At 45.1% G+C, this 12,212-nt stretch overlaps 1 protein-coding gene across 1 annotated transcript in view; it reads right to left on the reverse strand.

Moving 5' to 3' along the window:
- Nucleotides 1-12,212, reverse strand: part of LOC120935716 — a 112,161-nt gene that overhangs the window by 31,503 nt on the left and 68,446 nt on the right. Inside the window, exons 12-15 of the mRNA XM_040347775.1 lie at nucleotides 10,428-10,493; nucleotides 10,040-10,105; nucleotides 9,800-9,865; nucleotides 9,047-9,112 (exon numbers count right to left, since the gene is read on the reverse strand). Of these exons, the coding sequence (XP_040203709.1) occupies nucleotides 9,047-9,112; nucleotides 9,800-9,865; nucleotides 10,040-10,105; nucleotides 10,428-10,493 (264 nt within the window). The remainder of the gene's footprint in view (nucleotides 1-9,046; nucleotides 9,113-9,799; nucleotides 9,866-10,039; nucleotides 10,106-10,427; nucleotides 10,494-12,212) is intronic.

The raw sequence follows: 12,212 nt of genomic DNA on the forward strand, positions 1-12,212 counted from the left end.
CTATCGGACATAAGGTGACGCTAGACATAAGAGTTATTAATGACGCTGGCACAGGAGTACCCCTCATCCTTCCAAAGTCTCTGTTTGTTCCGGGTCATTCCGTTACAAGGCCCTTATCCTCATCAACATGGCGACAAGGTGCATTAGAATGGGGGGAAGAGCCCCCCTGCCCCAAAGCACCCATCTCACTCATGTTGAGGACATGTGGCCTAGTATGGTTCAGGGGGCCCTCGCTTGTCCCCTCCTTTCCTGACCTGCCGGGCTGCATGCTTGGATAAGTGTCTGGTATGGATTTGGCGGCAGAGGCCACGCCATTTTCATTACAGGAGTGGAGGAGGAGGCATTAAAGTGGAACTTTACCTTTTGGGTGAAGCCCTGCTTTAAGTTATACAATTTTTTGCTAGCTGTTTATAAAAATAACATTTTTAATAGAAAAATACATTCAAATGGTTCACACAAACCCAATATTTCTTAATTAATGCCATTACTGTGTGTGTATTAACAATAATTTGAATGTGTTTTCTACTGAAAAATACAATTACTATTTACTGTGTCAAGTAAATAGATGCCAAATATGTCACACTTCAAAACTGTGCACAAAACACTGATAAACATCGATATGCTCCAAAATTCTCCACAGATATTGTTTTTAAGCCTTTACAGCTCAAGTCTTGAACAATCTGCATTTATGTATGTATGTGTTTTTTACTGGCGTGCATTTGTATGTGTAAATAATTTTTTTACATGTATTTTATTTTATTACAGATACTTATATAGCGCTGACAATTTATGCAGTGCTTTACACACTCAAATCAGTCCCTGCTCTCAAAGAGCATACAATCTAAGATTTTTGAATATATTATGTTATTTTTACACTTATTTTCCACCTTTTTCACATAATAGTCTTGCTATCACAATGGAGTTAACTTGATAACTACCGTATGTGATAGCATTACTGAGGTACAAGTTCTTTTAACCACTTGACCACTGGGCACTTAAACCCCCTTCCTAACCAGACCAATTTTCAGTTTTTGGTGCTCTCACAATTTGAATGACAATTACTTAGTCATACAATACTGTACCCATGTGAAATTTTGGTCTTTTTTTTAACACAAATATAGCTTTCTTTTGGTGGTATTTGATCACCGTTGGGTTTTTTATTTTTTGCGCTATTAAAATAAAAAATTCTGAAAATTCTGTAAAAAAATAAAAATTTCTTTGTTTCTGTTATAAAATTTAGCAAATTAGTAATTTTTCTTCTTACATTCTGGCTAAAATTTATACTGCTACATATCTTTGGTAAAAACAAGTACAAATTGGTGTATATTATTTGGTCTTTGTGAAAGTTATAGCGTCCACAGGCTATGGTGCCAATCTCTGAAAATTGATCACACCTGAAGTACTGACGACCTGATCTCATTTTTTGAGACCCTAACATGCCAGAAAAGTACAAATACCCCCCAAATGACCCCTTTTTGTAAAGAAGATATTCCAATGTATTTAGAAAGAGGCATGGTGAGTTTTTTGAAGTTGTAATTTTTTCCCACAATTCTTTGCACAATCAAGATTTGTTTTTCTTTTTTTTTCTTAATCCCTAGGTATCCCTAGGTGTAGACTAGATTGCAACAGCTTCAAGAACCATAGTCACATATATTCTCCTTAGCACTATATTGTCAATAATGAGACACTGGAAGAACATAAAACCGCCCTCAGTAAAAGAGGTAGTGGAGACAACTAACACCCACGCCACCTATGGGCTAATGTTCGCGGCAGCACAGGCAGGGACGGATTTGCTCTCCCTGCCGCCCCAAGGCCAGGTTCCGCAATGCACACCCTCCCCACCAACCAAACTACTATTATAGCTTGTCGCTTACTTTTTTTTTTGTATAATTTTCTTATTATTTTTCTTATTCTTTACTTTTTAATTACTTTTTTATTTTATTAATTTAATTATTATTTCTTATTATTTTTTTTTTTTTTTATCATTTTGTTTCACTTTTTTGCTATCATACAGGAGAAAACAATTCCCTGTGTGATAGCAATTGGAGGTGACAGGTTCTCTTTATTGACCCTGTTACCTCCAAAACAGGAGTCCTAGCATTGTGCTAGAACTCCTGTCACAGCTGAGATAAGAAGAGCACAGCTCTCCCCTCTCACTGTGTACATCGGCAGCAGGAACAGGAGACAGACTCGTGGCCGGGGGGAGGATGGAGTTCCGAAGACAGAGCCAGCAGAGAGAGGTATGTGGGGTGGGGGGGGGAGGATGGTCGGGAGCACACATTTTAGAAGTGATTTCCGCGACATCGCCGCAATCACTTGTTAACGAGCGAGCGGATTCCCCCATAACTTACCACCCTTAACTGTATGTTACGGGCGTCAGATGAATCCATGCCACTGCCGCCCCTTGTCGCCCTGCCGCCCCAAGGCCTGGCCTCAGTGGCCTTGTGGGAAATCCGGGCCTGAGCACAGGGTAACTATGAAGATATGAGTTCCAGATGGAAACGATGGACTGAATGGTATAAAACAAGTAATAAAGTCAAGTAACAAAATAATGACCATAATACATTTTGTATAAGTCGGACTGTGTAACAATATAATTTTCTTCAACTTTCCCCCTATATATGTTAAACTATATATGTGTTATACATTGTAAGCTCCACTTGTAATGCTTACATTATTGATGCTGCTTTACTGTAAGATGTCAGATGTCAATTGATTTTTTTTAATAACCAATAAAAAAGAGTCTTCACCGAGGAATACGACATCCTAACTACCCAGGCCTGAGGTGTGCCATTGGCCTTGCAGACAGTACGCCTATAAGTGGGCATACCCCGAAGTGATAGTGAAGTGAAGAAATAAATGATGAAAAAGACAAAATTGAAAAAAGGGGGAACGGGTGGGTGGGTACCCAGAAATCCCACCGACGCCGGAGATTAGAGGGGAGGAGGGATAAATAGCCCTCTGACTCCTCCTACAAACACAGGCTAGCCTGCGGCTAGCCTTAACACTTGTAGTCAGAGTCTTCACCGAGGAATACGACATCCTAACTACCCAGGCCTGAGGTGTGCCATTGGCCTTGCAGACAGTACGCCTATAAGTGGGCAAAAAGACCCGGAAGTAGGTGTGATGAAAAGTGGAAGGGCATGAACCATCTGTCCGGTAGGGAAGCATGCCCGGACAGTCTCAAAGAACGACTAGCATCCGTGACTACAGCAGAAACCAGCGTACTAAGAACCGATGATTAGAAGGAACCCCCCCATCCGTTGGCACTTACACAACTGCCCAGAAACCAAACGACCGTCCCAGGACTGATAGACTAAGCCTCCCTCCCGAAAGCACAGACATGGGCACGAATGCTGATGGTGAGAAGATACGTGGGGGAATGGAACAAGGGCCGACCTGAGGAGCCCTGTGAAATGCAAACATCATCCAATAGGACGCAAGACCAGTAGCCCTGTCAAACACCCACAACCCCTGGCCTAACTATCTATACCTGGTAAGGGGACGTGAGAGGGAGAGATGCCAAAAAGGACAAACTGATAGGAGGGAAGGGGTATGAGAGCCGGCTACCCGAAAGAGGAGTAGCTGATGTTGACGGATGAGGCCAACACGCAGTAGCGATAGGCAACGATACACAGACAGAACCAGACATGGCATGACACAAACTACCCAAGTGCCTGTGACCCCCCACCTAGGAACAGACTGGGAATTTGGACAAGGAAACCTGGACTGACAGACCTGCCCCGACGATCCGGCAACCTATGAACAAGAGAACAGCCCAGACCCCTACCATGAGCAGAGAAGAAGTGACGACTTCATGAACGAGAACCCTGATAAAATTATCCTTGTAGGAAAGGCCAGAACACGCTCCATGCTGGTATGTGAAGTAACTGGGATGGAATTTGGACACAAACTGAAACGTACGGCCTACCCTGCTGTGGCCGGAAAAGGAAACCCATTGTTGACTTACCGCTCTGCTAAGTCAAGTACGGACCAACCCGAGTGACGGAGTACTACCATGCTCTGAACCCCCACGTGGAGCAGCCAGGATGTACCAAAATGTGTCATCCCCGATCGTGCGGCACGCCCAACCCTAGGAAAACAGGAAGAAAAGACAACAGACAACAAAACATGGGACACCCCCCCCCCTTCTGTACCTGCCTGGGCCAAAGACGTGAGCAGAAATGACCAGACCTCAGCGCGTGCATGAACTTGACAGATCCCACCCAAGTCTATGTGATAAGTGTAAGCAGTAAGTGAGCGCGAGTAACCTGCCGCGCAGAGACAGGTAATTAAAAACGAAACACTCAGGGCCGATGTACCCACAGACCGTGGTGGGTAGATGTATAGGCGTAAGAATGAACGTGGACGTATGACGTATGGTATACAGGCGAGAAGATTGTGGTCAATCAATCATTTAAAAACGAAACCTCAGCCCGTATGGATCTGTAGACGTGACAGATCCTGAGATGCGCACCCTGGCTAACTATACCCGGAAGAATGGTATGACAAGACAAAGAAAAACACATGAAGCTACAAGGCTGTTCGTGTGCCATGACTGCATAGCACCGACAAGCTATGTGACCGAACCACGCTGGAGTAGAACCCCAAAAAGAAACACAAGCCCCTCTGTGCCTACCCGAGTATGAAGACAGTGACGGAGGGACCCCAGCATGTGAATGAACCTGACGACCCCCCCCGGCGAATAACGTGAGTGAGCGCAAGTGACCTGCCGCGCAACAGAACACTGAGGACCCGTGTACCCACAGACCGTGGTGGATAGTCCTGCAGGTGAAACGAAATGCAAAGCAATGCATGGTAAGACATGACAGGCGAGAAGAGTGAGGTCAACAATCAACTTGAAAAATGAAAAACCCTCAGCACGAATGGATCTGTGGACGTGACAGATCCCGAGATGAGAGCCCTAGCCAACTGGACCAGGAAAGCAACCTATGAAAAATGATGAGACATAAGAATGAGCGAAGATGAACCGGCTACTGGTGTAAGCTGAACCTGTGCAACGACAGAAACACGCCATGACAGAAACACGCCATGACAGAAACACGCCATGACAGAAACACGCCATGACAGAAACACGCCATGACAGAGCTGCTGTGACAGAAACACTAACGACAGGGCAGTGATAGCAAAAAGCGCCATGACAGAAGCATGACGCTGACCGAAGCATGATGTTTGACAGCACCGCCATGACAGAACACGCTAAGACGGGAAACATGATACTGGCATGACAGTTACTACAAAAACACGCTGCTGACCGAACCGCTATGACAGAAACATACTACTGACAGAATCGCTATGACAGAAACATACTAGTGACAGAACCGCTATGACAGAAACATACTACTGGCACATCCGCTATGACAGAAACATACTACTGGCACATCCGCTATGACAGAAACATACTAGTGACAGAACCGCTATGACAGAAACATACTACTGACACATCCGCTATGACAGAACATACTAGTGACAGAACCACTATGACAGAAACATACTACTGGCACATCCGCTATGACAGAAACATACTAGTGACAGAACCGCTATGACAGAAACATACTACTGGCACACCCGCTACGACAGAAACATACTAGTGACAAAACCGCTATGACAGAAACATACTACTGGCACATCCGCTATGACAGAAACATACTACTGACAGAACCGCTATGACAGAAACATACTACTGATACATCCGCTATGACAGAAACATACTACCAACACATCCGCTACGACAGAAACATACTACTGACAGAACCGCTATGATAGAAACATACTACTGGCACATCCGCTATGATAGAAACATAGTACTGACACAACCGCTCTGACAGAAACATACTACTGACACATCCGCTATGACAGAAAAACCCATGGGGTAGAACAGCCAGGGCGGAAACGCTACAACAGAAAATGCAGAGACTGCAACGCAGGGACAGGATCTGACAAATAGCATATTGCCAGAAAACCTGCCAGCGTGACCTGTGGAGACGTGGGTGGACCGCCCCCCCCTTATGCTGCCAGAGTGACCCCCTAAGTGTGTGGACCACCCCTCCCCTGCTGCCAGCGTGCCCCGGGAGAAAAGGTGGGCAGCCCCCCATGCTGCCAGTGTGACCCCTGAAAATGTGGGTGGACAGCCCTTCCCCCCTGCTTCCAGTGTGACCCCTGGAGATGTGGGTGGACAGCCCTCTCCCATGCTGCCAGCAAGACCCCTGGAGATGCGGGGGACAGCCTCCCCCCCCATGCTGCTAGTGTGCCCCCGGGAGGAGTAGATGATGTGTCCCCCATGCTGCCAGCGTGTGCCTGGGATGAGTGGTAGATGCCCCCCATGGCAGCAACGGCCATGGAGGACAGGATGGACGCCCCCCCCTGTTGAGGCATCCGGTTCGTCTCCCCCCACCCCCCAAGCCAGCACCATGTGAACCATAGGCTAACCATCACCAACCTTAGACCCCCGGCCGATCGTGCTACCACTCTGCCTCCGGGAGAAACAGGCGGCAGGTCCCTGCTGATGCAGGACAGAGCCCTAGCAGTGGCTGAACAGAGTAGTGTGGGTGGGGGGACGGACACCCCCCCCTCGACGTGAGCACCAGGAGAAGCGGGCGGCCTCCTAGATGCCAGACAGCACCCAGGCAACGTGGGTGGGCGGGCAGATGGACGGACGGTCCACCCCCTCCCCTGGCGTGAGAAAAGCACTGCCACAAGGTGCACTGCTGCTCTGATGCCGGATAGTGCCCAGGGAAAGAGGATGTATGCAGCCCTCCCCCCCCCCCCCCGGCGCGAGTATCGGGAGAAGTGGGCGGGCGGCCTCCTCACAAAGCTGGAGCCTCGGCAGCGTGTGCAAGCGCGGCCCCCCCTCCCCCGGCGCGAGTACCGGTGAGAAGCGGCGGGCGCCCCCCCCTCACAATAGCCAGCGCCCTGGCAGCATGTGTAAGTGCGGCCCCCCTCCCCCGGCGCGAGTACCGGGAGAAGCGGGTGGCCCCCTAAAAGGCAGATGGAGCCGAGGCAGCGTGCAATGCCCTGTAAGTGGTGGATGGCCTGGCAAAAGCTCCGGGACTGCGAGTGGGCGACCCCCCCGTGCCTGCGTATAGCCAGGCGAGAATTGCACTGTAGAGCAATGTGGACGGGGGGAGCGCCCCCAACCCCCCTAGATGCAGCACGAGGAAAGGTATGAGCCCTAGAAGAGGAACCATCACACGTGCAAGAAACCGGAAGTGACGCAGCTACCCAGAAATCCCACCGACGCCGGAGATTAGAGGGGAGGAGGGATAAATAGCCCTCTGACTCCTCCTACAAACACAGGCTAGCCTGCGGCTAGCCTTAACACATGTGTTATACATTGTAAGCTCCACTTGTAATGCTTACATTATTGATGCTGCTTTACTGTAAGATGTCAGATGTCAATTGATTTTTTTTAATAACCAATAAAAAATATTGAAATTAAAATTTTACTACATTTGTTTAGCTCAACCCCTGTGCCTCATCTCTCAGTTGGAAGAAAACTGCAACAACTTCTCCCCTTCCACACACATACACACCACCAGCCACCATTTGATTGCATTTTCCATGGATGAAAAGAAGGAAACCCTAAGGCTATGGATAGCTATGATTTCTCTGCCCTTATGTTTAAGGTTATAGGGAAATTTCTCAACCTGTCCAATCAATGGTCAGCAAGGGTGCACTTTGGTATCTTTATCTTGGGTGCTAGCACTGAAATATCCAGTCCGCTTCCAAAATTATGAGACTTAATTAGACACCTTTTATCCTGTCTGGCACATGTGGAGACCAGTCTTTTGTTGCAGGTAGTTTATTTGTGTTCTTTACTTGCTGATACCCAGAGAGGATCAGAGATCCCTGACTTGACAGGGCATTGTCATAAAATCCCCACTTGTGTACACTGTATGCCGTGCTGTTCTGTTCATTGTACTCCATATTGTGAAAAGGTTGGGGGTCAATACAACAGCCTTGTCTAGGTCCCTTTTGGCCCTCATTCTGCTCTGGTCCAGAGTGTGCAAATATAATAAAAGTTTCTTCTGATTACATGTTGTGTTAATAAACGTTAATTAGAGTAAACCAGCAGCAGGATATTCAGAGATGCTTCTTGTCCAGGTGGCACTTTACATGAGCCAGTTACATGAGAATTTAGGCCCAGATTCTCAAAGGACTTACGACGGTGCAGCGCCATGTACGCCGTCGTAAGTCCTAATCTGACCTGTCGTATCTATGCGACTGATTCTTAGAATCAGTTACGCATAGATATCCATTAGATCCGACAGGCGTAAGTCTCTTACGCCGTCGGATCTAAACTGCATTTTTTTTTACCGCTAGGTGGCGCTTCCGTCTAATTCCGTGTCGAGTATGCAAATTAGCTAGATACGCGAATTCCCGAACGTACGCGCGGCTGACGCAGTAAAGTTACAACGTTTACGTTAGGCTTTTCCCGGCGTATAGTTGCCCCTGCTATATGGTGGCATAAGTGCGGCGCATCAATGTTAAGTATGCCCGTTGTTCCCGCACCGAAATTTGAAAAAGTTACGTCGTTTGCGTAAGTCGTCTGTGAATGGGGCTGGACGTCATTTACATTCACGTCGAAACCAATGACGTCCTTGCGGCGTACTTTGGAGCAATGCCCACTGGGAAATTCCACGGACGGCGCATGCGTCGTTCAGGAAAAACGTCAATCACGTCGGGTCACAGTAGATTTACATAAAACACGCCCCCCTGATCCAAATTTGAATTAGGCGGGCTTACGCCGGCCGATTTACGCTACGCCGCCACAACTTATGGAGCAAGTGCTTTGAGAATACAGCACTTGCCTGTGTAAGTTGCGGAGGCGTAATGTAAATCAGATACGTTACGCCTGCCCAAAATTGCGCAGAGATACGAGAATCTGGCTCATAGGGTATAAGAATAAGAAAAGTTCACTTGTAAAAACAGTACATATTTGTAGCTATTCATGCAATTATATATTGACTTTATATTGTATTAATTAATACCCAATGCTCTTCGGTATCTTTAATTGTGTAATTACCTTTTCCAAAATGAGTGCTTCTTTCAACCCAATCATTGAAGAGACTGCTGAAGTATTCAACAAGGTCTGAGGGAATACAGACAAAATTGTCACATGTAGTGCATAAGGGAGAGGTAAAGAGAAAAGGGGGGGGGGGATTATCTGTCATCTATTATACAATTATATTATAATAATATTATCATTATATTGAATATTAATTACTTGACATAGGTAGCAACACTAAAAGTAGGACTGGGAAAAAAGTCATTGATATCATGACTTCTCAATCATGAGTGCACTCATATAATCGTGCTGAATAAAACAAAATAAAACATTTCTATATCGCCTATTTGAACTGTGATATTGCTTTTCCTGGTGTATTTAAAAGCTCCAGGCAGGCTGTAAAAAGGCAAATAGTCTGTCAAGCTGAAATACTTATGTTAGTACTACTAAGATGTTGAACATGTACAATGGAATATTTTACAGATTGGCAGATACATATGCAATTGGAAGCACTAGAAATAGTTGTAAATATAGTCATTACTAAATAGAACTTTAGCAATATACAGTATTGAATTTTCAATGTATAACACACTTATTGAACTAACATGGATTATGGCTGTAGCTCTGGAACAAGATAAGGCAGCAACGTTCGCTATTACATACAGTCTATCCAAAATCGTTTAAAAACCTATAAATAATGCTGCGTAGGTTCTGAAAAAGGTCCAAGTTGTATGTGACTGAATATTTTGAATGCCGGAATTTATTAGTTACCTTTTCGGAACTGATTAAGTCTATTTAAGCTGCCATTGAGGAAACTCTGTGCATAGTCAACGAGACCTAAAGAGCCAAAAATAAAGTTCTGTTTTGCCATTCAGCACTATAGTAGGCAAACTACACTACGGTAGCCACACTTGAACACATAAAGCAATTTATTATTAGTTGAGCAGACATTTTAGCTGGATTGTATTTTAAGCAAAAGCCAGGCATAGCCATAAAATTGTTTGGCAATACCTTCTCCAAACTCAGTAATTCTATTGAGCCCTTCATAGAAATGGCCCTGGAGGTATTGAAGTATATCTGAATAAATGGAAAAAAGTATGTGCATGTTTGTCCGATATGTGGGCTAACAGTACTGTAAATCAGTTCAGACCATTACAAATTTGTAACCAATATAGAACAAACATTAATTTAGTCTAGAGGAAAAACTCACATGACAATTTAAATGGGACTTATGTATTAACATGTTCTTATTAAAAACTGGAATTATTTCTTCTTGTCTACCAATCAGCATCAGAGTTGCTTTGAAAGCCTGAATATGATTGGCTGTGACACAATAGGTAAGAACAAACTGATACATAGAGCCAATGTAGAGGAAAGGAGGGAACTTGCATATTTTTACCTTCTTTTTTCTGATTAACTGTATCAAAGCCATCATAGAAGACACCTTGGGTATACTCGAAAGCACCTGAAACAAGAACAGATGAATTATTAGCCCTTTCATAATAAAACACTTCTAATTATTTTTATTATATTCATTTCAAATTATCTTTGGCTTTCTAAACTTAGACTGAGCCAGGGATAAAATCCACAGCATAGTGTACATTTTAAATAGAATCTGTAATAGAGAGAAATGTTTTTTTCTTAAGTATGATTATAGTGTTCTTCAAAATATGTTGATATCTTATTATATCTGTTTAAAAAAAACAAAAAAAACCCGATAAAAATCCATTTAGAATGGATGCCTAAATAAGTATGTATTATGCAACAATGTTATACTTTTTACGTAGACAGAACAACAGTACAGTCTACAGTATACCTGTATTACTAAACCTGTTCTAAAAAGCCAATCTGGTGACCTTTTCTGAGCAGTTGATTTCTAAGCAGTGCACATAGACTGCTCAGCTGCCTTTCAGATATGGCTCACTGCCTGCTAGTGGCTATTGGCAATTGTGGAAAAACAATACATAATATCTCATAATTGCTAAATAAGCCTCTTCCCGTTCAAAGAAAAAAAGAAAAAAATACAAATACTTATCATTAGTTTCAACAAATAAAGCATATTAAAAAATCTTAAGAATTTACTAGAAGTATTTCAACAGAGGATAAACTCTCCATATATGCGCAAACAGTGATTGCATTCTAAAGGAATTGTTTTGTAGTTTCTGGTGATTTTTTAGTTTTTTGAAAACAATTCTTTTTTTACAGTATAAGTTTTTTATTGTTTTCAAAAGACAAACAACAACACACACATAAACACGACAGTACAGAGAGTGCAAAGGTCATAGTGCAATTGGAGATAATCATACACGTACAACACAAACATAGCATACTCCTGGCGGGAGGACATACCTGCCACGTCTAGGGCGGGATAAACTGCAAGGAGGGAGCTGAAACCAATGAAGGACGGCACCATGAGGCGCCACCCGTCCGCCAATCCCGCCCCGTCACCCCCCCCTTTTAGGAGGGAAGCGAGGGGGCAGAGGAGGGGACGGGCACGGCCGGGGGGGGGGGGGATGGGGGGGTCTCACCCACCTCCCCGCCCCCGGGGGGCAGAGACATGATAGAGGATGCGATCAGGGGTCTCCAACCGAATCAATCCATTTCGACCAAATGCGTTCGAATTTCGCTGAGCAGTTTCTGCTTTCGTATGTCAACCGGTAGAGGGGAAGGACTTTGCTGATCGTGGCCAGCCAGGAGGACACAGTGGGGAGCTCAGAGCCCCGCCATCGGAGTAGGATCTCCCTTCTGGCATAGAATAGTGCGAAAGTGATGGATAATTTAGTATATCTATCTCCCTCTATCTCACCCAGGTAACTCAGAAGGAAAATTTTTGGATCCTTCACAAGCACCACCCCACAGCGGTCCGAGAGGACCTCCGCCACCTTCCTCCAGTACTCATCTAATTTGGGGCAGGACCAGACCATGTGGATAAATGAGCCTTCGTCCCCCAGACATCTTGTACAGGTCGGGCTCCTAGCGGGGTAGATTTTAGCAAGTTTTTGAGGGGTGTAGTAGGCCCTGTGTAGAAGTTTTAGTTGGATGAACCTGTCTCTGGATGCAATCATGGACGGAAGATAAGAAGAAACGCACTCCTCCCAAATCTCCTCGTCCAGATCCGGTATGTCGGCATTCCACTTGGCCAGGGTGCGCGTCATGTCCGTGTCGTATGCTAACGTGAACCTTA

This window comes from Rana temporaria, chromosome 4 (assembly GCF_905171775.1).
Source record: "Rana temporaria chromosome 4, aRanTem1.1, whole genome shotgun sequence".
In the NCBI taxonomy this organism is placed as follows: Eukaryota; Metazoa; Chordata; class Amphibia; order Anura; family Ranidae; genus Rana; species Rana temporaria.